This window comes from Pseudonaja textilis, chromosome Z, assembly GCF_049901715.1.
Source record: "Pseudonaja textilis isolate UNSWEBS1 chromosome Z, rPseTex1.2, whole genome shotgun sequence".
Taxonomy (NCBI): domain Eukaryota; kingdom Metazoa; phylum Chordata; class Lepidosauria; order Squamata; family Elapidae; genus Pseudonaja; species Pseudonaja textilis.
In genome coordinates this window covers 89,861,799-89,887,021 of record NC_142008.1, presented here as the reverse complement: position 1 = coordinate 89,887,021, position 25,223 = coordinate 89,861,799, and the positions used below count along the sequence as shown (strand labels likewise).

The 25,223-nt window shown below is 38.3% G+C and overlaps 1 protein-coding gene across 2 annotated transcripts; it reads right to left on the bottom strand.

Moving 5' to 3' along the window:
• Nucleotides 1-1,221: 1,221 nt before the first annotated feature.
• On the bottom strand, nucleotides 1,222-24,531 carry RUNDC3A (RUN domain containing 3A). Of its 2 annotated transcripts, none has more exons than XM_087916601.1 (11): nucleotides 24,330-24,531; nucleotides 18,660-18,784; nucleotides 16,849-16,982; nucleotides 13,769-13,854; nucleotides 10,414-10,503; nucleotides 10,080-10,160; nucleotides 8,427-8,592; nucleotides 7,056-7,213; nucleotides 6,692-6,856; nucleotides 5,135-5,241; nucleotides 1,222-2,402 (listed from the first exon to the last, which is right to left on the bottom strand). In XM_087916601.1, the coding sequence occupies exons 1-11, from the start codon at nucleotides 24,434-24,436 to the stop codon at nucleotides 2,260-2,262; spliced, it is 1,362 nt and encodes a 453-aa protein (XP_087772727.1). In that variant the 5' UTR covers nucleotides 24,437-24,531; the 3' UTR covers nucleotides 1,222-2,259. The 2 variants fall into 2 exon arrangements, with proteins under 2 accessions (XP_087772727.1, XP_026573341.1); XM_026717556.2 differs by having other exon boundaries at nucleotides 6,692-6,829.
• Nucleotides 24,532-25,223: the final 692 nt, after the last annotated feature.

Sequence of the window (25,223 nt, the reverse complement as noted above, 5' to 3'; positions counted from 1 at the left end):
GGTAAATGAGGCCACAATGTGATTTCTTTTTGTCTTTGAACAAGTTTAGTATATTATGTGTATGTAGATCACATGTCTTTGCAATATCAGCAGTAAATCACTAGATTTCTAATAATGTTGTTTCAGCAAACTGAAATATGACCTTCCTTTTCACCAGCATGCAAGCGGTTAAAATTTTGAGCAGCCCAAATACAACAGTTACTGCACATGAAGCCAGTAGATGAGGCCATTGGCATGATAGGAATGCAAAGAAATGGATATGGCATTATTAATATATTAGAAGATAAAAGAGAATGTAAATAAGAAATTTTTAAGTGTAAAATACAGAGTTGACAAGGAAGAAATTATTTTGAATGGATCTAACTTTCTGTTTGCTCATATAGTTCATATTTTCCAGATGGGAGAATCTGATGGTGGATAATTCGGAATATGATACAATACATTCCTTTTAGCTTCTGTATGGCTTCCTTTACTCTTAAACATTTTAATGACTTTTTTTCCCCACCCAATAAGCAGATCACTATTGCTGAGCCATGAACATTTCTTTTAATCCAGATTTGGTTTGGAGAGCTGGTGGTATATATTGGCTAAGACCAAAAGATAGACCCTAATATGAGTTGAATTTATTTTTTTAACAGCCATAGGAAATCTTATAGGTGATCACAGGTGATCACAGTATTGCTGCTCTTGTCGTATGTAGTGAGCCTCAGAAGATTTACATAGTCTAATACTGGGAAATGTTGCACTGGGATAAGATTCCCCTAAATAACCTTGGCAGCAATGGGAAACTATTGAGTTTCATGCAACCACCCTCAGCTTATCAATTGGTCTTGAGCAATTCCCCATTCTTTCAGCCATATGCAGATAATAGCTTATGAGAAAATGTGTGATGCTAAAATAGCAGAGTCAGGTAGACTCAGTGGAGTAGGGTTCTAAACATTCACATACCATAAGTAGCAACATAGGCTAAACTTGCAGTGCTCATAAGCACAGCTAGTTTCTCTCTCAGTATTCTAAATGGAAGAAGTGTGAATTCTCTCACCACCCACATAGACATACCAAAGGTTTTCAGCTTTGGTTTTGGAATTTTGACAATACTGACATTATTACAAGGTTATGGGAAGAAGCTCTTCCCTTTTGTGTTACACATAACCATTAAAACGTGTTCTTGACACAATTGGTTACTGTTGAAATTGTTAGTGATTGCAGAATTTAAAAAAAACCAGCCTGAACTTGTTACCAGAAAATAAGCATCAGTAAACATTGTCTGCCAGCTCCTTAATTTGATTTAATATCTGTTCTAACAATCTCACTAGGTGGTACCAGTCAGTTTCTCAGTTCTGGCCAGTGATGATCTTTATTTATCCTGGAGTAGATTCTTGTGTTTGTCTTGTTGCTTCAGAACTATGGCACAGATCAAAAGTCAAGATATAAATATTGGTTCTTCTTCAACTTGCAATGTTCTGTTCCTATAGCAGAAATTTTCAGTGGGATAGCAACATGCAGGAGAAACATGTTGGAAGTAGACTCATTCAAGAGTGGCAGGACCAAGGAAGACACAGAAATGATTCTTGTGCTGCAAAGTTATTCCGGAAACTGAAGCTGCCTTGAATCCCCTTTCTGTAATACGATTAACCAAAACAGATCCTGCAGTTGTCTTTGGAGTGTGGCAGTGGGCTTAAGAAGGGTAACAAATTATCTCCCTTCCCACAACTATGTGTTAAAATGCTGTTTTCAGGAACACAACCACAGAGCATTCACTTCAATGAAAGGGGACAGATACAGGACCAGGCAATTTCCTTGTCCATTGTGCAAATCTTCACATTGAACGATGTGCAGCAGATTTCAGCTTGTACAGATCTTTCTGCCTCTGGCAATAGACATTCAGAGGATTTTTTCTTAAATGTTGTTTTGCAGAGGCAGTCACCTTTTGGCAATCTCAACCATATATAATATACATTACATATATACAGCATCATGTTACAAAAGCGCCTTTTGTGGACAATCCTTCCATTTACTGATAAAGGGGATGTTTGTTTTTTTCTCTGCTCCCAATTTAAGGAAAAATATCTGGGTTTCTAAGAATATTTTGATGAGGAAGCAGACACATTGCCCTTTTGCATCAAGCTGGATAAATGGTTCAGTTGCCCTCCCCACCTACTGAAATCAAGCCAAAGGGGCTTGACTCAGTAAGATTTGTCCACCCAAAATCTCCTTCATAGACGTTTTTAAGGTTTATGAGAATAGCCTGCCACTGTCTCAGCTTGGACTATGAGCAGGGCTAGGCTCTGTGCTGTCGCTCACCAGACACTCGTTGGATTTTAGGCTAGCTAAAGACTTGCAGCTAGGCAGAGAGGCCAAAGATCCACAGAGGCCCAACATTGATGGAGTTGGATCCTTTCCTGCAGAAAGAAGAGAGAGAGGGCTTTACAATGAGTGTAGACCACCTCTGAGAACACGACTGGTCCATACTCCAACAAGGGATACAGCTAGATTAAAAACAACTAAACTTTCCTTTGTGTTGAATTTCTACTTTGGCTTATAAAAGAAATCTATTGATTTGAAGAGTCTGAGGCCGTCTACGGCAGGCATTAGTGCCATTTTCAATAATTTTCTAATAAATTATTAATAATTCATCAATAAAAGCTCATTAACTTAATTGAAAGATTAAAAACTTAGAGCTTAATCCAAAAACCAGCAGTTGTAATTGAAAAATTAATTACATATTTGTTTTAGAGAGACAGAAAGCTGGCATTGCATAAAATGTTACTTGAATAGTATCCCTAAAATGAGAAGACAGAATACAAAACAGAATTATGATCCTGCAGAGAAGCCAGTCTTCTGTGTTATTGCCACGAGTGTGCCTTTTGATTGAGAAAAAACAAATTTTAAGACAAAATATAAAAGGCTACTGAATTCTAATATATTCAGGGTAATTTGAACCAAATTACATAATATACACTGCTCAAAAAAATAAAGGGAACACTTAAACAACACAATGTAACTCCAAGTCAATCACACTTCCGTGAAGTCAAACTGTCCATTTAGGTAGTAACACTGATTGACAATCAATTTCACATGCTGTGCAAATGGAATAGACAACAGGTGGAAAGCATAGGCAGTTAGCAAGACATCCCCAATAAAGGAGTGGTTCTGCAGGTGGTGACCGCAGACCACTTCTCAGTTCCTATGCTTTCGGGCTGATGGTCTGGTCACTTTTGAATGCTGGTGGTGCTTTCACACTAGTGGTAGCATAAGACGGAGTCTACAACCCACACAAGTGACTCAGTAGTGCAGTTCATCCAGGATGGCACATCAATGCGAGTTGTGGCAAGAAGGTTTGCTGTGTCTGTCAGCGTAGTGTCCAGAGCATGGAGGCGCTACCAGGAGACAGGCCAGTACATCAGGAGATGTGGAGGAAGCATAGGAGGGCAACAACCCAGCATCAGGACTGCTACTTCAGCCTTTGTGCAAGGAGGGACAGGAGGAGCACTGCCAGAGCCCTGCAAAATGACCTCCAGCAGGCCACAAATGTGCATGTGGCTGCTCAAACGGTCAGAAGCAGACTCCATGAGGGTGGTATGAGGGCCCAACGTCCACAGGTGGGGGTTGTGCTTATAGCCTAACACTGTGCAGGACGTTTGGCATTTGCCAGAGAACACCAAGATTGGCAAATTCGCCACTGGTGCCCTGTGCTCTTCACAGATGAAAGCAGGTTCACACTGAACATATATGACAGACGTGACAGGGTTTGGAGACGCCATGGAGAACGTTCTGCTGCCTGCAACATCCTCCAGCATGACCGGTTTGGCAGTGGGTCAATAATGGTGTGGGGTGGCATTTCTTTAGGGGGCTGCACAGCCCTCCATGTGCTCTCCAGAGGTGGCCTGACTGCCATTAGGTACCGAGATGAGATCCTCAGACCCCTTGTGAGACCATATGCTGGTGCGGTTGGCCCTGGGTTCCTCCTAATGCACGACAATGCTAGACCTCATGTGGCTGGAGTGTGTCAGCAGTTCCTGCAAGACGAAGGCATTGATGCTATGGACTGGCCCGCCTGTTCCCCAGACCTGAATCCAATTGAGCACATCTGGGACATCATGTGTCTCTCCATCCACCAATGCCACGTTGCACCACAGACTGTCCAGGAGTTGGGGGATGCTTTAGTCCAGGTGTGGGAGGAGATCCCTCAGGAGACCATCTGCCATCTCATCAGGAGCATGCCCAGGCGTAGGGAGGTCAGACAGGCACGTGGTGGCCACACATACTACTGAGCCTCATTTTGACTTGTTTTAAGGACATTACATCAAAGCTGGATCAGCCTGTAGTGTTTTTTTCCACTTTAATTTTGAGTGTAACTCCAAAACCAGACCTCCATGGGTTGCTAAATTTGATTTGCATTGATAATTGTTGTGTGAGTTTGTTGTCAGCACATTCAACTATGTAATGAACAAAGTATTTAATAAGAATATTTCATTCATTCAGATTTAGGATGTCTTATTTTTGTGTTCCCTTTATTTTTTTGAGCAGTGTATATTGGAAAGTCAGCTGGAACAAGGCAAACCTAGAGGGAGATGGAACAACAAAGGGTATTTTTGCTTTATTTCTAAATGTGAAGTCACTGAAAACTAGACAATGCTTTATGGAAAATAGAACTTACGGTTTGTGAGAAGCCACTGTTATTATTGGAATTATTTCTTAAAACTAATAACTATTTTGTACACACTGCCCAGAAAGCAGGCTAGGAAGCGTGATTTCATAATCTCAGAAAACTTGATTTTAGCCAAGAATCTCTTGTGTAAGATACTTACCTTTGAAAATATTAATTATGGGACTTAATTATTTTCAGAATTGTCTTATCAGGGAGCCTATAAATGTTCTCAGTGGGAGCCAGCATTCACATATGTAGAGAGGAAAAGGAAATGTGAAAAGCAAAGGGCATGAAAGCTGTGGCACATCTTTTTTTCTTTTTTTTTAGAGTAAACCTTTTTGGAGTTAACATACTAAACCACAGATGGTTGAGCGGGACAATATGGTTGGGTTCGGAAAACCTTAAACCAAATGAAATGACACAAGGACTGAGTGATGTACAACGCCAATCACAACTATTTCCCAAGACCATGCAAACTCTTACCTAGTGGCCCCCAAGGTTCCCCTTCATGTTTCCCTTCACACATCCGTTGTGAATCAGAACTCAAACTTATTTCTGTGGAGAGTTGATCTGTGCTCATGAAGCTGTGCCTGCAAAAAGGGGGGTGGGGAAGAATTAGGAGACATCTCTGAACTAAATCCCAGAATGTGTACATTCTGATAAGGTAGTATTCTGATGATAACTATTGAGAACTGCCAGTTTCTCTGTCCTACTTCATTTAAAATAGACATATAAATGTGTGTGTGTGTGTGTTGTGTGTGTGTGTGTGTGTGTGTGTGTGTGTGTGTGTGAATGTATGTATGTCCAGGAAAAAAAAGGTGAATGTCAAGAGGGCATCCTGCAAATACCTTCATTTTGATTTTTTTTCAATAGGTGGTTTATAATTGACCTTGGTCATGCCCATCACAGGAACCATGTTTAAAGGGCTCATAACTTGGTCTCATAATTCCAAAGGCACCCTTGACATGATTTGCTGTAGAAAGACTTCAGCAGGCTGCCAGAAAAATATCCCATGGCTGTATAATTCTGGTGTGTACAGGAGGCACATCTTAAAACAAGGCAATCTATGTAGCTACTGAAGCCAGATAGTCTGCTTTTCAGGCAGAATTTCAATGACTTTTTTTAGCCACAATGCAACTATGGTTTGTAATTGCTTGCCTCTGGCATGTTTTATTTCTTCCCCATTTAGCATATAACCTGGGATTTATAGATTATTTCATCCAAATATTAATATAGCTCAAATTTGTTTTGCTTATTTGTTTTCAATTCAGATGTGGCTGGCTAGGTGTCACCATTTTCTCTGGATAATCCTTGAATATTGTTCTCCATTGATTCCCTTCTTTTTATTCTTGAAATCACTTTTCTTTTGCTCAGCCACTTCTAATATTGAGTGGTTACAAAATTTTGTCAATGGGGAATAATTCATACTAATTTAAAGTCAAGACAGCAAACAAGCTTGGTGTTTTTGTAGCATCTATAGACAATGTAGGAACTTTTGTGCCTATTTCTTCATGTGTCAGGATTGCCAAAAGAAACCTGTTTCTATGGATAAAATGTTTCCTAGATAATAAATACAAATTCGGCAGTGGCCTTAATATTTTTCCAAAAACATCAAAGTTTGATCCTTTCATTCTAAAAAAGAATGTCCTTCCTTTGTTTAAAAACAGATTGGCTATTTTAGTAAGACAAATTGAAACCAGAGAAAAGTTAGAAGGGATTTATTATGATTCAACTATTTGCTTAAGTTGACCCAGACTGAGCAAATAGAGAATTAGATTTGGAACAAAGATAGGCAATAGTGGGAAAATGCTACACAAGTTCTGTGGCATGTGAAGGGATGTGATAAGCAAGTCAGTGATGAAAACAGAAATTAGGAAAGATTAAATTATTTTCCATGAATTTTAGACACACTGAAAAGTGTAGAACTTATTTCTTGTCTTGAAATGGAGGAAACATGCACCACAGATTTTCAGCAACTTCAGTGCTGAAGATGCAAGAGATCTTATAGAAAAAGTTACATCTTTTAGAATACACACTGACCTCCTGAATATCTTGGGTTCTGCATGGCTTTCATTACTGTTCAGAGTACCCAAAGAGGGCCACTGGTTCACCAAAGGTGCAGCCATCTCCTTGGAGAGTTGGGTAAACTGGCTGTTGTCTGAAGGAATGAGGCCCGTCCTGAGGGCAGAGCAGGAGGAGGGAAATCTGGTTGAGGAGGAGGGAATGCAACCTATCAGCTCAAAGCAAGGAACCAGAGAAAAGCACTGTGTCCATCCTCCCACTTGACTCAGAATCTAGTTTTAACAAATCTTAGATCCCCGCCTCACAGGACAAGGGGAAATGGATTCCATTTGGGCCTGTTTATTACTGGCAAAGAGAGTATGTGGGGTTGGATCCTACTTACAGCTGCTCCTGCAGTTCCAGGATGATCCCTTCCAACTCCCGTTTCTCTAACTGATTCTGCACCGTCACTTCTTCCAGCCTTAACTTCAGACGTTTGTTCTCTGCCTCCAGATCCTTGAGTTGTGACTCTCTCAACCGAACTAGCTCTTCTAGATAGCCCTGGGACACAACAAATTAAGGGGGAAAGGAAAAAATCAATTCCTATTCAGTAATATAATAAAATTGCCATAAAATTAATAGATTATTGGAGTAAATTCTGCAAAAACAGCCAATAAAGAAGACTTTAAAAATGACTCTTGTCCATGAACTGCTAACCTCTTTTTTAGACTACTGACTTAATAACCTTCAAAAGTTGTTTCAGGACTAAATTCCCCAGCAGCACACCAAAACTAGTAGTATAAGCAAGTTTTTAGAAAGCAGATTAAACCAAAATATTGCACCAAAATGTATGTTTTCTATACCAGGTAACCCTTAAAAAGGACATTTCAAAGTTTAGGTGACCACAATGCAGAAGATGTTCTTCTCAGTTGTGTTTTTGACAAAGGGAAGCATAAAGAAGGGCTTCTGAAGGATTTCTTTAGCATGTAATCCAAAATTAGTTATGAAATTATTTAAAGACTGGCAAAAAGTATTTTGTGGAGTTAATTATAATCAAAGCTTTAGAACAGCCTTCCCTAACCTGTTGTTCTTTGGATGTATTCCTTGGTGGGAGGGAGGGGAGGAGGAGGAGGAGGAAATCAAACATATATTAAGAATTATCTGGTAAAGTAAATATATAATTCAATTATACTTTAATTAATTCCTGAATTGGTTACAGATTCTGAACAGATAACTTTTTTAATCTATTGCAAATTATCCCATAATCTGATGACTTCCAATTATTTTGGGCTACAACTTTTATATCACCAAACACTCCCATAATCCAATACATTTTAAGTCACCAATTTAGAGGAACCTCAGCACCTGATTTTTCTTCATGGGAAGTTTCTTCCCCAATACAAGTAACACAAGAGTGAAGATTTTCCATATGGTGCAGTCATGTAGAAATCCCTCCCCATGTCTACTCTGCATCCATTAGCTCTTTCCCATGGAAGTTTTATTTAGACCTATCAAATTCTCAGACCCTCCTGGAAAATCTTTCTTTGGTTTTGTTTTGTTTTGTTTTTAATTTCAAAAACAGCCGGTTTTAGAAGTCCTGTGGATTACAGGAGGTGCTCCTTTATGTCAATTTTCTCTCTCCAAGGCTGAAGCACTATTTCTAAATCTCGCTGTATTCTCAGATGTGCAACCATGAATATTTCAATGCCTTTTGAGACATCTTTTATGCCGGGTGTAGATTTGACCCTCGAGCTCATGCTTGAATTCCAGGTACCTTTTGTGCATAGACGATGCGGAATTTCTGCTCTATCTTGCGCCATTTAATGTACCAGCTGTCTTCTGCAGTCACTAATGGTAAGTAAGGGTGGTCAGGAGAGCTCTCTTCACTGGTACTGCTCTCCAGGCTGTGCCGGTCCTCTTCATCACTTAGGTAATCATAACTAGAGAGATTGAAGTTTACTGCAAAAAAGCGACTGAAATGGGATGCACAATTGCATGCTAGAGTCTTCCATTTACATATAAATAAACAAATAAATGCTCTGTCTTGCATATTGGCAAAAAAAATCAGAAAATAAATACAAGCTGAATAGTCAAGACCTTGTTGATGATCCAAGCTCTGTAAAGGACCTTGGAATACTCATCTCTAACGATTTAAGTGCTAGAGCCCACTGTAACTACATAGCCAAAAAGGCATTAAGAGTTGTTAACCTAATCCTACATAGCTTTTTCTCCAGTAATATCACAAAACATACAAAACATAGAGCATACAAAACATTTGCTAGACCAATACTTGAATATAGCTCATCAGTCTGGAACCTGCATTATGTTATCTGATATTAACATAGTTAAGAAACTCCAGAAATATTTCACAAGAAGAGTTCTTCACCCCTCTACTCGTTACAGAATACCTTATGCCACTAGACTTGAAATTCTAGACCTAGAAAACCTAGAACTACGCCATTTTCGGTCTGATCTAAGTATTAGTATATAAAATCATACATTGCAATGTCCTACAAATACTTCAGCTTCAACCATAACAATACAAGAGCAAACTATAGATACAAACTCAAGGTTAACCGCACCAAACTTGATTGCAGGAAATACGACTTCAGCAACAGAGTGGTCAATGCCTGGAATACTCTATCTGACTGTGGTTTCTTCCACAAACCCCAACAACTTTAATCTTAAACTGTCTACTATTGACCTCATCCCTTTCCTAAGAGGTCTGTAGGGGGTATGCATAAGCGCACCAATGTGCCTACCATCCCTGTCCTATTGGTTTTTTTTTTTCTTATATGTATTTACTTCTTGTATTCACAACTATGTTTATCCTTATACCTATTATTTTGTAAGCGATTGACAAATAAATAAATAAATAAATTTCCATCTCAAGTTTACAGACAGCAGCACTATATTTTAGTGATCCTAATAAGAATGGCTTCAGGAGTTTCTACGGGTCCTTTCAAAGAATATATTGCATACCTGTCCTAATACCGGTAGATATATCTAATGTTTCAAGTCCCAAGAATACCATTCTGAAAACTTCCATTAAAAAAAAATAACCTAGAAAAAGAATGTTAATGCATCTACCTATTCTTCTATTTCATGGGAAGGGTTTTGTTTTTGTTGTTTTGTTAATATGCAGGGGCATTCATAATTTGTTCCCTGTCATCTTATGCAAATTTATGATCAGAAGAGATACAATTAATTTTGCCATCTCAGGATTTCCGATGATGATGATGATGATGACGACTCAAACTGTGTTACATGTGGAGCCAGTTTAGAATGTGTTCTTACTTTTTTTTTTTCTGGGAGGCATATCTTGAACTCTGTTCGGAGCTTACACTACTAGCCTTGGAGAACCTTCTGCAATCCAGGTCTATAGCCCAATTCTATGACACAAGGCAACATTAGGAAAACCCATTACCTCTGTGTGAACTTCAGATATGGAGTATAGTCGATAACCACTGGTGTCTTGCCATCCATAATTTCCCCTTTGAGGCAGAAACTGTAAAACAAATCAAGATTGGATTTAGTTATTTAAAAATCCCTCTCTTTGGAGCACCTACCATAGATAGTTTAGGGCAAGTATCACAGTTCTAATATCAGCTGGGCACTATCACAATATTTTTTATTTGATTTAACACGCAAAGGCAATCAAACATAGTTCATTGAATAGGTATATCATGGAAGATACAATACTTACCCAAAATAACAGTGCTTATCCAGACAAATTTTTTAAAAATAGGGCATCAATGTACCTGAAGTCTATAGCACTAAGCCCAATCAGCATTCCTGTAAGGACAGTTGATTCTTCTCGCAGCATTATTGCTCCATCATCATAAAATCTCCTATAGAGGGAAAGGTGAAGAAAGACATTGTTGATTAAATAGGGGCAAATGTGGAAAAAAATATGGGAGTTATGAGAACAACTCCCATATCTTTGCCCTTATTTAATAGTCATAAGTTGAAGACTACTTGTATTAGAACAGTGGGAGATATGACATCTCCCACTGTTCCGTTACATGTAGTCTTTGATTTATGACCACAACTGAGCCCAAAATTTCTCTGCAAAGTGTGACACATTAAGTGAATTTTGACTCATTTTATGACTTCTTGCCTCAGAGGTTAAGTGAGTGCAGTTGTTAAATTAGTAACGTGGTTGTTAAGTGAATATGGCATCCCCATTGACTTTGCTTGCCGAAAGTTTGCAAAATGGGATCACATGACCCCAGGACACTGCAACCATCATAAATATGAATCATATTTATTCATAAATATTAATTCATAAATATGAATAAATATGATTCATAAATATGAACCAACATCTGAATTTTGATCATGTGACCATGGGGATGCTGCAATGGTTTGAAAAGTTTGAAAAATGGACATAAGTGTCAACTTGCAAAGCATCCCTGGACTGCTCTCAAGTTGCCATGGGCAAAGGGGATGGGAGAGCAAACTTCACTGCTGCCTTGAGAAGCTGATATCTCAGTTAAAACAAGGCACATTCCACTCAAATCTCCAAGCCTGTCTCCATGGAAACCTACAGTGGTCAGAACTTTTACAATCCGCGAAATTGCTTTGTTGGGGAATATGACTGATGACACATATTGGGTGGAGGGGAAACAGAGTCAGAGGCAGAGTGCGAGTCCGTGCCAGCATAAAACTCCTAATAAATAACTGGATTTCTTTTTAAGCTTGGCTTGAGACTCATGGCTTAATTAGGGCATCTGTCGGAACCCTGACAGTGAGCCAACTCTGACTTTAGTTAATTTGTACTTTGCCTCTGACCCAGTTTCCTCCTCCCCCCAATATGTGTCATCAGTCACATTTCCCAATGATTCAATTTAACAGATTGTGAAATTCCCTCCAGGCCACTGTGGGTTCCCACAGAGACAGCCTAGGATATTTGGCTGGAATGTGCCTTGTTTTGACTGAGAAATCCTTTCTACAAAATACTTGTTAAAATTCCCCAGTAAGAAGCTGGGACCCAAGTTCATGGGGCTGTTCTCCATAGTGAAGATCATCAACTGGTGACGATGCAATTAAAATTTCCCCAATTGCTGGGGAACATACACCTGGTATTCCAGAGCAGCCTCTTAAAACCCATAGTTGGGTCAATCGAGACTGCTACCCCATGAGCCCCTGGACCGAGTGGTCATAGGGGGACAAACCCATTATGAGGTGCAATGAATCCTCAACTTGAGATGGCACAGGATACAGCTCCAGTATTTAATCAAGTGGAGGGGTTATCCCTTAGCAGAGGCATCTTGGGTAAAGAGTAGAAACATTCAAGCTGACCACCTCATAGCTAAATTCCATGCAGACAATCCAAGTAAGCCTGGAGGGGAATGACAACCCTAAAATCTATATCTGTACTCAAATTGTTTTTGCTTTGTACAGGTCACCTTCAGGAAGTGAGGGGAGCCAAATGTTAACTCACAAAGCATCCCTGAACTGCTCTCGAGTTGCCATAGGAAAGGGGGATGGGAGAGCGAATTTTGCTGCTGTCTTAAGGAGCTAATATCTCAGTCAAAGCAAGTCACATTCCACCCAAATCTCCAATGCCATCTCTATGGGAGCTCACAGTGGCCAGAGGGAGGGACTTTTATAACCCGTGAAATTGCTTCATTGGGAAATGTGATTGATCATACATACTTGGGGGAGGGGGAAACAGGGTCAGAGGCAAAGTGCAAATTAACTGCAGTGAGAGTTGGCTCCACCTGCTCCATGCCGGCATGAAGCTCCTAATAAATAACTGGATTTTTTTTTTTTAAGCTTGGCTTGAGACTCATGGTTTAATTAGGGCACCTATCGGAATCCTGACAGCAAGTCACTTTTTTCAGTGTCATGGTAACTTTGAAAGGTCATTAAATGAACTGTCGTGAGTCAAAGACTATCTGTATTACAAACATGAAAAAAAAAGTACATTTACACACTTCACCCTTAGAGTAGAATGGAATATATACAATGCACATAGATAATATAAGGCCATCCCATATCAAAACTATTTATAAAATATTACTTTATTGAAATAATGCCTGCCATTGCATCCATCTTTCTTTTTACAGGAAATGTTTGACAACTCTTGCTTACTTTTGTTCTTTTTCTGGACAGTTGGGCACTTTTTAACCAACTCCCTTAGCCACAGCAGCCCACTACTTTATATTTCAAGAAAAAACTATATGGGGCTGATTTGGATTCCCAAACATATTCTTAAAAATTAAACCAAAAGCAGATGCTTTCCTCTGCAGCCTGCCAACTACAATAAGAAAACTAAAAACATCAAAATATCAAAACTTAGATTGGATAGGAGCTTGAAGGATACCAAAAGGGGTTTACAGGTTCATTGGCCTCCTCAAGTCCATCCTCCAGGCAGGATCAAGATACCTCTAAGCCAGGAGTGTCAAATTGGCAGCCTACGAGCCAGATGTATCACACACAGGCCATGCTCACTCCGGCTCCTCAGAGGAAAAAATATCGCGATACGATTGAGTTTGACATCTGTGCTCTAAGCCATTCATAAGCTGGTGTATATAATACATTTAGACCCAAAGAAACCTACTTAGTCAACAGTTTGAACATGACATTTTTGCATTGTAGAGGCAGCACATTAGGCACAGCTTTTTCTGTATATGAGGTCAGTATCAAGCAATTAAAAAACTGGGCCAGTGCCAAATATTGCACTATAAGAGCCTCTTTCCCATTTAGGCTTAGAATTTAAAATGCACAGATTTGCAGAAAGAGTTGAAAGTAATTGCCTTGCGCTTGCAGAATACAAGTTCATTTATAGCTACTATATACTGAAAAACAACAGTAAAGTCATTATATACCCAGAACAAGATTTCCAAACTGGAGTCCACTTTTTGAGATTCTGAAATGTCTTAGTACATGCATCTAAGTCTACACTGTTTTTATATTTATGAGCTCGGGACAGCTTTTTCCTTCCTATCAGTATTTGGTAGGATTCATGGGCCTATATGAGCTCCTTCAAATAGTTGTAATTTTGGTTGGGAAAGTAACTAGTGAATTCGTCTCCAGACCTACTTGATCAGAGAAAATGGAGCAAAAGAAAAGGGGGTTACTATTTGGTGCAAGCACAGGTGTTCTTACCTGGTTGTTCTAGTATCCCGAAGTGCTGTAGCAATATACTCAGACATGCGCTTCTCCATCAGAGCCACACGAATCCATGCCCGGCCCTAAAACAGAAAGTTTGCTAGAACAAGCAGCACTACAAAAAATTTTCCTTGTAAATGTACAGGAACTAACTCAACACAAGATTCTGGCCAATGCTGAAAAAGATTTATATCTAGTTCAACCTGAATCTGTACACAAAGTAAAGATAGCCAGGAAAAATCTAAGGAAAGCTGAATGACAGCCAAGTGAAGGTTCCCATTGGGACATTAATTTAATCCACTGCTGTTTCCTAATATGTACCTTTTAAAAGTCAGTACGTCTCACCCTCTCCAAAGATTTTGCCTTACAGATTGTCCTCAACTTATGACCATTTGTTTAATGGCTATTGAAAGTTACAGTGGTGCTGAAAGATGTCAGTTACAACTGATCTCATGCATCCTCACAGTCAGCATCTTCACAGTCACATGATCAAAATTTGGGCACTTGGCAACTTACACACACACACAACACTCACACACATACACACTGGTATCAGTGTCATGAAGTCATTGCCATTTATGACATTCCGAATGGGCGTTCTGACAAGCAAAATCAATGGCCAAAGCCAGATTCCCTTAATAGCCACAGCAAAAGCGGTCAAAAAATTGGATGCAATTCACTTAACAATTATATTGCTTAGCAACGGAAAGTTTGGTCCCATTTGTCATAAATAATTGTAACTTTCCCGCTTTTATAAAACTGACTTTCTGACAAGTTATATTTAAGACGATAGGGTCTCCTCTTCTCTCTCTCTCTCTCTCTCTCTTTCTCTCTCTCTCTCTCTCCCCTCCTCCTCCTCCTCCAACTCAGCTTTTTCTCAAATGGCCCCCAAATGACGGAAATAAATTTTAGAAAGCCATGGCCGCTCTCCATCATTTCCTCAGAGTATAATTATGCAGGCTGACTTCACAATGAAGTCAGCTGACCTCTCTTCCCTCCGGAATTGGGTTTCACAGAATTAACTCCCTTTGAGTTAAAAGTTTTGGAAAGGCGAAGAAGGAAATCCAGTCCAGGACCTCACTACATGCCCATTCAGAAATAAGACTGAGAACAAAGAGGATTGAGAGGGTGGAAAAGCAGATCTCTCCATTCTCAGCCACCTACTGTTTTAGCAGGGAATATAGGAAAAGAGAACAAATGGGTTCCTCTTTCTTGATCTGGTGATTTTTGGGTGGGCCTTTTGTTCTCTTCCCACATGCTATGCCTGATGTGTGGGACCAGGAGGCTCTGCAACATACAAATAGGCCCTTTTATCTTTCTGTTGTTGAGTTGCAGTAGAGCCAACATGTTTGCTCCTCGGTGTGGCCTAAGGAAAGAAACATAGAGACTCAATTCACCCCATTTAAAAAAAATAATGAAAGTGCCCAAGGCTGTCATGGGGATGGGGGTGGGAGTGGTATTTATGTGTATGTCAACAACAGTCAAAACATCCACAAGCTGGATGTAGCACAATTAAGGCCCTGCGACTGTAGTGTTTTGATCCTGGCATGGGATGACAATAATCATATTGACTTTTCCTACCTCCCAGCATACGTTTATGAGTGTCAATGTGCCATCCTGGAGGATGTCCTAGGTAGAAATCTCAATTATGACAAAACATTTAAGCCTTAATCTTTTACGTCCATTTTCTTACGACAGGACATTGTAGCTCTGGCATAAATAAATATAAATGATAAAGAACCCATACAAGGTATTAATGATTGCCTTACTATTTCTGCCTTTGCTGGAAGCAGATTCTTTATCAGTTCTCCATATCAAAACAACTAGTTAATCCCACAGTGTAGACATCATTCTCAGAAAAGATGCTGCTCACCAAATCTCTGTTTCCAGATGCAATGTGTGTCCAAATCAATGACTCATGCGGAATCTGAAGCCATGATTTTCATCAAGGGGAGATAATTCACACACACTGTTTCTGTTGGCCACAAGTAGCCAACAGAAACAGATAGAAATTCAGGAAACTCACCTCAAAGATAGTTGATAAGTCACTGTAGACTTAACAGACAATTCAAATAAAACAATGAGTTATTAAAATTAATAAAAAATAAATTTTATCTTTGATTTGAAAAGTGGGCTACTTAACTCTGAATCTTAAACTTAATTAGTAATCAAGAGCGAGAAATTCAACCATTGAAGTTTGTATTTAGTAATAATGAGGATCAAATAAGTGTGATGGAAAATTAAATAAGAGATAAAAGCTTCCCATAATTCATCCATTGGGAAGCAGTACAGGTCCAAATTAAAGACAAAACCCCTTTGACCTGATTTTTACCTGTTTAAAAGATTCTTTCCAGCTATCTTTATCGTATAATGCAGATTCACATCAAATTCAGGTATATGAAATAATGTGGACAACTTTCTAAATGTTTAATTATAGCTATTCCTTAGACAAAAAACTACCACAAACTGAACATTGTCAAATGATTTAGAAAAGTAGGACTAACATCAAATTGGATTAACATAAGAGAAGATAATGTGTCCAACTTTAGAAAGAAATTAGAGTACTTTTCATGTTTGAATATTTCCATTAACCATGTAGTTCTTTCAGTTTTGTGAAACACAATGTATACCAACAATATCAACTACCAAATTTTGCTACATCCTGGAGCAATGTAGCATAGATAAATGCTTGAGTTTTAAAAACCATTTTTAGAAGTCGTATTACTTTTCTTTCTGCTTCTGCTGTCTGCATATATAGTCAGATGCACAGCTGCAGGGAAGGTAAGCTGGGTTATGGGCAGGCCCAAAGAATTTTGTCAAGTGAGGTAAAAGTCAAGATGCTTTCTAACACCATCCCACATATAGAAATAAACTGGCAATTGAATAGCAACCTCCATAGTATCAAAAGGCAATATGTTAGGAGGTAGGGTAGGCTGTGTAGCACAAACAGCTCTGTCTTCATATACCTGGCTGTCATTCACAGACCCCAGCATCTATCATCTGAAGTGGCCACTTAGCTATATGTAATGGCAGTGTCGGCCCAACAGGGCTTCCCTCAGTCCCTGAGATCTTCTGACCTTAGCCCTGGAGGAGCTTATGTTTTCCATGTTTTCAATACTACTGACGCAGTTATTTGGGACTTTGTTGCATGCCAGGCGGATGTAATCCCAGAAGCCACGTTGTCCATCAGAGCTAAACCAACTGGCAGGACCTAGGAGGAAGCAGGGAGGGAAGGAGGGGAAAGACTTGTAGTGTAGTGCAGACAATACTGATCAATAATGAATGGCTGTCTATTAGCTGCTACTTGCTAAGGAGTCTAATCTTAAATCTATCATAGATGCATATTAACATATTTATGTATATACATTGCTTCTTCATCCCTAGTGTATTAAAACTTTTTATATCTAGTCTAGTCAATGACCAATATAAAGTACTTTGATCAATGTCCTTTATGAAAGTTCACCAGAAACAGGTCTGTCTCTAATATTAGATGTCAGGGTGTATTGAAATATAGCAATCAACTACAACAGGAACCACAAAACAATTCCATTGCTTGCTTAAAAAAAAAACACAGCACATATATAGTATCATAACAATTTGGGATGAATGGGAGTGGAATTCTGTATGAATGTCAAAATCAGATGTGCTTAATTCTAATTATATATCAGGTATTGTTTAGAAGGTGGATTTTGAAATTGTATCAGAAAACATGATTAGTCCCACATCAATTATTATACATGGTACTGCCTGCCACACCTTGGGAAGACCCAGGGAAGAAAAAAAGGAAAAGGCAGGTGATAACTCTCAGAGAAGCCTATTCAGACGTACCCTTTTCTCCTTTTATACAGAGCTCCCACCACCAACTGCCTTTGCAGAAATAAGTGTATAGAACAGTTTTAGTTCATTAAAAATAAATAAAAATATTTGTTTTTAGTTGCATGTAAGTATTTACATCCTGCCTTTATTTTGTACAATTCAGGATAGAGTACATAAAATTATCCAGCCAGCTTTCATGCCTGCAGGGGACAAGAATTTAGCCTCTTAGTTTCTACTTCAGCATCTTATCCAAACTGATTATATTGGGAAGAGACAAATAAAAATAACTAATAATAATTCAGAAATATAAATAGCCTGTTCACTTAGGCTCCAAAATATTTGTTGAGGCCCTAAGATAACATAATTTCCTGGCTGCTCCCAACAGAGATCAATATATATCAATATATGACACAGAACTATGAATGGAATTAACCTTTGAGTTGATTCAGAAGGATTTTATTTTTATTTTTAGACCCCGCCATCCATCCATCCAATTCAATGTTTATTTCTTGACAATCACCATCTCTTAACATAATTTCTTTAGTCTTTAAGAAAGCAATAATTCTGACCCGTATTACAGATTGGATTGATAAGAGTGACCCTGAAGCAAACAGAGTTAGCTGCTTACCAATCAGAAGGGTAAACTACTATATTGCACTGAGACATATCCCGAATTTATACTGTATGCTGAATAATGATGAGAGATATGCAGATCAACCACCATTTTATCAAACCATTGTTTTTGAAACATATTTAAGATCAGTCTTTGACATTTCAGTTTAGTTATATTAACATCAGTGGGACTTATATTAAAAATTCCATTCTATGATTCTATTCTATATGAGGTTTTCTTTAAAAAATATTCAATCTTATGCTGGATACAGAAGGAATATAAAAGGGGATTCCTCTGTTTTACCAAAACAATTTGCAGGCATCAGTCATGCATAGGCTAAGCAGTCATGCATGAACTTGGCAGTTTTTTGCTTAGCTCCATATATAAAATTTGCAGTGATGCAGATTAGCACCAGCATAATGATCCTCGTCATCCACAAGATACATTTATTTGACCTACCATGATCCCCTTTGAAACGATGGCTGAGTATATGCTCTAAAATTGCAGCAAAGTTGACAAACTCTTCTGATGAGTCATCAATGGGTTCTATCGTATATTTTTCCAATAAAGTCTTCACAGAGAATCTACAATTGAATGAAAAAAGGAAACATAAACAGAATTAAAAGGAAAAAGAAGCCATCAGATACAACTTTTCTAATTCTTTGCAAAATATGAGCATAAGACAAAATTCTTCCTTTTCCACAACTGACTGAGCCTTTGCTCATAAAGTAGCAGCAGGAAAAAGGCTGGGCTCAGCCTTAGTGAGGCAGCTCCCGAGTCTGCATGCTAACACTCCTTATAGTCTACGGTTCCCATGCCTCTTGCTCAGCAAGTACAGCTCTTAGAAACATTTTTGCCTTCCCTGCCAAACCTGACTCTTTCTTAATTCAGAACTGAGAAAGTTAATAACAACCACCTTTTCTTCATATATGGAACTTCATCCATATCTTATAACACTGCTACTGAGTGCTTCAATGATCTGCCTTCCAACATTTGACATTAATTATTTTTTACTGCAAGTTTCAGAGTTAACAGAGAATTATTTTAAAGCCCATTGGTGCCTTGTCACTGCCTGGACAATCCTAGAGTCCATCAGAGAGAACAATATCTGATGGTCAGGTACTATAAATGAACATCACTCATGTATTCCACAGTAAGAATTCTGTGATGAAATGTAGGTTTTACAATGAAAAAACATCTACCTTAATCACCGGTCATAAAAAATCCTGCTATTTAGTAAATGGAGAGCTGGAGACTTTTAGTGAGGATCCTGGGGGTAGAAGTCTTCAGATTAGTGAAAGATAACTTGGCCTAAATAAGCACATGGGGTAGGAGGAGAGAGATTAACGGGTCAGGCTTCAGGAACCAGAAGCTCATCCCTTCCCAAATTAGAATAATTTATCCTTAACAGATGACCAATCTAAGCTTTCTTATATTTATGTACTTCTTTGTTTCTCCTCCTGTAAAATGAAAGCAATTTGGATTAATCCAACTTTTACATGTCCTTATTTGGAATCAACATAATGGTGATCATTTAAATGTATTCTGGGTATACATTTTTAATTGCTGAGTTTCTTGCAAATGTATTATGTTTCAATAATGTGGCTATTAAGCAAGCAAGTGAACAAACGTGGGAGATTTTTATTTTAAGCAGCTTTGGGGAAATTATTGAACAGATTATTTGTTATACCCAGTAATGATTTTAAGCAATAGTGCATTAAGGAATACTTAAAACTTTCTGGCATAAATCTCATGAGATTTATAGCCATATCTCTAACCAGATTTACACAAAAATAAGTATAATAATATTCCTTAAGCACTCTCTTGCAAACTAATATTGGGTAATTGATATCATATACAAATTAAATTGTTAATAACTTCTGAGAGTAGCACTTGCATTTCTATATGATCTACTTCTCTGGTCATAATTACGTCTGTGTTTTGCTGGATGCTGGGTAAGAGTGTAGTATCTGTGATTGGATTGGTCCCTCTTAAAAAAAATTACTCATTCTCAGATGAGGCTGCCAATAGTATCTCTGCATGAATCACCATTCTAGGCTGGCTTTCAACTAATTAGAAATATCTAATATCATTGAATGATAGTAATTAGAATTCTGTTAGGGGAGATTATTTCTATTTCTCTATATGTTAAAAGCTAATTCTTTTAAATGCAAAGTGAAGTATGTGTACAAATAGCTCACATAAACATTTTCTCAGCTTTCAGGGGTCTGAGAAACATAGCTTTTACTCAATTGTTTCACTGTTCTGCATTTTACAACTTCTACTGTTATAACTTAATTAGTTTGTATTTTGATGTATTTTGCTTCTGTTTGTTTCTCAAGCTGCATCTGCTTATACAACACTAAATGCATTGTGTAATTAATTAAACATTACAGTCTGTAAACAAGTCTTGCAGTTACCTAACCAGGTATTCAAGTATGAATTAGAAAAATCAAGCTTAGGTTGTAAGTTCACACAAAATTATTTATTTGTTTATTTATTTATTTATTTATTTATTGAATTTATATTGCTGCCTATTCACCCATGGTGACACGAATAATGTGAATATCAGAAAAAAATAGATCTCTGTGAAAGCAACAATGAACTCATCATGCTATAATGTATTTTGCCATTAAATATACACTTGAAATTTGCCAGTTCTATCTAATAAAGGTTAATATCAATTGATAATCACAAAAATTTTGGAAACATCTTCTTGATTTTCACAGCTTCAGTTATTCCTTGGATTCAGTTTGGCTGCTAACCTGATCTCCTAATTGGCTAAAAATCTAATATAAGCATTTTAGTTCAGGTCAGCTTGAAAGGAGCAGGTGCGTACAATAGTATGCCTGAAAAATCCACTAGAGTTGGCATTTAAAGATAATCAATCAATCAGTAAAGATTCCTGATTCAATCTTTATTTTTTAAAAAATTAAAAGCAATATAACAGTTTACTTGATCTATTGACAGTTAGCTTCCTGTGATGCATTTAGCATTAAACCCATTCAGAATGTCTCTTGTTATTTGCTTTTCTGCCTGGTTTACATAGCCTCTGCAATTTAATCTTTCTTTTTTTTTTTTGGTATTGCCTTTTCATGATCTACCTATGCTGTGGCTGCAATGCCTGAAAAATGTTCCTGGAAGTTCCATAAAAACATGAAATTGAAGCTAATTGAAAATATGATTTAAGTTATTCAAAATAAGCATCAGAGCTGTTTAAACCTTTGAAATGAGCTGCTTCACATTATATGGAAGCATGTGTGAGGCAACTATTTTCGTATTTAAAAAGCTGCATCTTTCCAGGCTGATGTGAAATCATTTGCACAACCCAGAAAGCAATGAGTGTTTTTATCCATCTCTAAACCTCTACATTCTGTGAACTACTTGAAGATTGAAAATAATAACACCAGAATGATCTGACCAAATAGCAACTAGTTAGATGCTCTTAGAGAAATTCTGATAGTGACATCCATCCACTCCTTGGCATCCAAAACATATACTATTGCCATATCAAAGTAGGTGAAGCATAATGCTGTAATTTATCTTCAGTGGTTAGGCTGAATTTGGTCAGTACCATTCAGAATGTTGCCTAATGTTATCACTTGAGTATTTATCAAGTTCCTTAACATATACACCTATTTTTTTAAAAGTAAAATGAAGAGAAGAATGAATAGTGTTAATGAGTATCACAACTTCTCATTCCTTAATTCAGCATCCAAAAGGTAGCCCAGTGAAAAATAAAGCAATTGCCTTTTCACATAATTGTTTTCCAAAGGTAAGAAAAAAATAATTAGCACATGTTCAAGATTCTCTACAAAGCCTGCTCCCCCTGCAAAGTACATTTTGTATGTCAATATTCTTTCTGTGGTATTTTTGTTATCAATTATGCTTGTCATGTGTATTTATAGAAAGAGTGTTATACATAAGACTAGCCTTATCTGTAAATAGCAGGAAGATAATCTTATTTGAATTCAATGGGGTTATAGTCAATTTAAATATTTGCTAATAATGTTTGTATTTTTTCAGTCAAGATTATCTAGTCTTTATTCTTTATTCTAATTTACGTAAGCACTATATAAATTAAGAAAAAAAGAATAGCAGCAAAAGGTTGTCTACAAAAATGCTTGCTGTAGATATTTTCTTCTTCAGTGGAAACCATGAATACTTGTATTTAAAAACAGTGTGAATAATATTGATTTACATCTCTCACCTGGAGTTTATTTCCTCCTCCTAAGTTTAAAAGCCCAGATTATTGATATTTGCTTGTCTAAGAAAGATGGGTTATGATTTATATTTTAGTCAACAATTGTGCTGGCTGGAAATATTGGAAAGACAACAGACTGGAAAAAGCTGCTCTCATCATTTTAGCTCCCCATTCTCTATCTTCTCCATCTCTGCTCTTTTTGGAAAGTTAGAATGATCAACATTGCACCCAACTTTCCAAAAATAAAGGACTAATCGTGATTTTTTAAAAAACCATTCAATCCTAAAAATAAGCCTATTAAGGTGAAGAGTACATCTTTCTTCACTTCACTGGGAAAAACAAAAAGCACAGAATCTCATGATCATCTTGTTGAATAAAAGGTACAGGGTGCTTGGAGGCAGGCCATCCAATTCTGGCCAGTCCCAGGAAGGAAGAGACATGAAGCTTTGGTTGGCTCTAAGCTAGGATTGCCCACATGTATTCGTTTTTCTGGGCAGTTGACTTTGATAGACAAGCAGAGGTCACCCGGTCTCTGGTGTCAGATATATGAATTTTTCTTAATAGAAGAAACCCATTGTCTCCTCTGCTTTTATTTCCCAAACTGTTTTTTCTATTATTATTTTATCCCATTTGAATAAAAACATTAACCTTCCAACAAAAGCTGCACTAACTTCTCCCTGCTTTAGCAATGCTATTTTGATATAGGTTGAAGAAACTAGAAACTAAAGGTAATCCTTCTACTTTTTGCTCAATGCCTTTGTTGGAAAATGGAGATGGTTGCCATAGCAGCTGCCTACTAGTTCTCCTTTTCTCCCGCTGTCCCTTCAACTGCTCAACAGTGATGTCACTTCCCAGATCTCATATCTCCCTAAATGGATGGCTATAGCATTCTTCTATCAACATTGTTTCCAAGAGAGCGCCTTCCTTTCTTTGAGAAAAAGAATGGGAAGGAATAAAAGGGATTCTAATATTGAAAGGGCTCCCTGTGACTTTCTGTTTCCTATTTCTTGCTTCTTCGTGGGATTCAAGTTATGATGTTTTCAATTCTAAAGGGCAGCAATTCACTGTAACAACTAGAATTATAGATAGCCTTTCTCTTGCCTCCCAGAATTTTCCATCTTGCACTGGAGCTGCAATTCCAGCTGCCAGTCTGAAACTGTCTCAGCTAACTAATTGGTTTGCGAATGAAAATAAGGGTTTCAAGGCTGAAAATAGCTAGCATTAGGGTAAGGTCTGTATAATTTATGGTGTATTCCTTAAGTCTATGGCCATGTGAGAAAACCTGCTAGGTTATTAGAGTCTACTGATTTAATTAAGAATACATTTCTGGAAACCACAATTACTTTGAGTTTCTAATCCATAAATTGATATGCTGAAAAGTTGATTCTGCAAATATAATGGAAGATGTGCTGGACTGAACCTCACAAAATTCCCAATTAGTATGTCCATTGACTATGCTGAGTGGAGTGGTGAATAGTGTGACCCATCTTCTGTTAAAGTCCAGTGCTTTGGGACTCTACACCACCATTGTTATTTGCCCTCCCCCCCCCCCATTTTTAAAACTTTCAATTTGCTTGTCTGCCCAACTTAGTCTACCCCCTTGGATCTCTTGAATTCCAATCTCCCTGATTGTTTTTTTCCCCCATCATTTGATATAGTATTTTTGCCTTTTTAGCTCTACCCCCTGTGTGAAATGTATGCAAAACGTTGTGAAATCTTTAGCCTTTTCCAGACTTTTTCTAAAAAAAATATTATTCATCATAAAATTAAAATATTGAGAAAAGGCACCTTTCATTTCCACCTTGCCCATTGATCTGGCTTTCCTGCCACCTTTATCTTAGGGAACATGCCTGCATGAATACCCTTTTATTCAGTCTGCTTCCACCACCACCCATCCCCACCCCGACAGTGAAAGAGTCTCTTACCTGCAGACTGTAATCAGATTTTTCCTTTCTACTGAGATGTTCCGGGAAGAGGTTTTCTTGGAGGACAACCCCAGCGCCATAGTGGACCGGATACAATGTGATTCCATCCAGGGGAAAGATGCTCTCAATAGCCCTGGTGGTGTCACTGCTACCTCTTCCTGCTCCTCTTCCTCCTCCTCCCCACCCCCTCCCCTCCCCCTTCCTCTTCTCCCTATTCTCCCCCAGAAAACAAGGCGTTGAGTCAACCTCCCCCAAGAGCGGATGGCTCTGAAATATCTCCCTCCTCTCTCCCTTCCCCAAATTAGCTCCAGCCCCCTTCTTGGATGAAAAAAGCAGGCAAAGCCGGATGAATGGCGACAGGGGAGGGAAGGTCGGGAGGAGCTCTCCTTGGTGCTGATGGAAAGCGGGGTCCTCCTCCTCTTCCTCCTCCTCCTCCACAGAGGAAACCAGCCCCCTTTGCCAATGACGTGATGCCCGAGGATGGGAACAGTCGGCGCCGGCGGAGAAGCCAGGAACGGGAAGGAGGAGAGGCGGCGCCTGCCTTGTCAGTGCTTTCCAGTCATTTCATGCAGACATTTCAGCCGTGCACAGAGCTCTCCCGCCATACGGGTTTCCTGCACTTAGGGACTGTGCTCGGTTTGTTTGCTGTTTTCACGGCAAACAATCTCAGTTTTGCAAGAATTAAAATAAACATAGACTGAGATATTTTCTCACTCGAAGTTGTTTAACAAAAGGATAAAGCCACACGTTGCCCTCCTGGCAGGGATTCACAGGGGATAAAATTGACAACTGTGTGATGATGAAGTGTGAAAGTTGAACAAATCATACTTAAAATCATAAGGCATAATGAGATGTGCTTAAATTGCAGGTGTTTTATATGCATCCTGGCATTTA